The sequence below is a fragment of the Phalaenopsis equestris genome, unplaced genomic scaffold, assembly GCF_001263595.1.
Source record: "Phalaenopsis equestris unplaced genomic scaffold, ASM126359v1 Scaffold187565, whole genome shotgun sequence".
Lineage (NCBI taxonomy): Eukaryota > Viridiplantae > Streptophyta > Magnoliopsida > Asparagales > Orchidaceae > Phalaenopsis > Phalaenopsis equestris.
The window spans coordinates 1-715 of NW_018207514.1; the positions used below are offsets into that span (position 1 = coordinate 1).

A 715-nucleotide genomic window follows, 5' to 3' on the forward strand; every position below is an offset into this window, starting at 1 on the left:
CTATCGACATGGCTTTACCCGGCATTGGGACCGTTACCAAAACCTCCTTCACTCTCCTTCCACCTCTTTCCTTCTGTCCTCTCCATCGGAGCTCCTTCGCCGCCTACGAGGCTCTAGCGAAGCCAGACTTCCTCTCCGACAATGGGCATCGAGATCAAGCTTCCTCATCGCCTTCCACCTCTCCTTCTAATGGTATCCTGTACCAAATCCCTAGCCTTTCGTTTCTTACGAGCCCTTTTATTACGATTCGCTAAAACATTTTTCTGTTGATAGTGAAAGGAACCGAGTGCATCAGAAGGTCGCTATGGAAGAAAATGAGTTCGAAGGAGCTTGGGATTAAAAAATCAATGATATCAAAGCAGACGAGATCCGTTCTAAGTGAGCTAAGGAGGAGAGGTTGCTGCTGACTTAATCTACAATCTAGCCATTCTCCTTGGACGTGGAGTCATTAAATTAATTAATTTTTTTTTTTTGATTTAGAGTTAGGTTTTAATTCCACTTTGGCATGCATTGGTGCAAGTTAGACTATTTTTTATTTTGGTTGCAGGGTATGATGTCTACTTAGTCGGAGGCTGTGTTCGGGACCTTATCATGAGAAGGGTTCCTAAAGATTTTGATATCATAACCACTGCGAATCTTTCAGAGGTTCTTGCGTGGTGCTCTTGTGGTTGTTTGTTCAATAAGATGCTTCTATGTTTTATTATTTTTGCAATGG

The 715-nt window shown here is 42.7% G+C and overlaps 1 protein-coding gene across 1 annotated transcript; it reads left to right on the plus strand.

Moving 5' to 3' along the window:
- Window positions 1-6: 6 nt before the first annotated feature.
- On the plus strand, window positions 7-667 carry LOC110034447 (poly(A) polymerase I-like; the record flags this gene model as incomplete). The annotated part of the gene is made up of 3 exons (XM_020738707.1): window positions 7-192; window positions 274-396; window positions 548-667. Coding segments are annotated over exons 1-3 (427 nt in total), but the record flags the coding sequence as incomplete, so codon positions are not given.
- Between the last annotated feature and the right edge of the window lie 48 nt (window positions 668-715).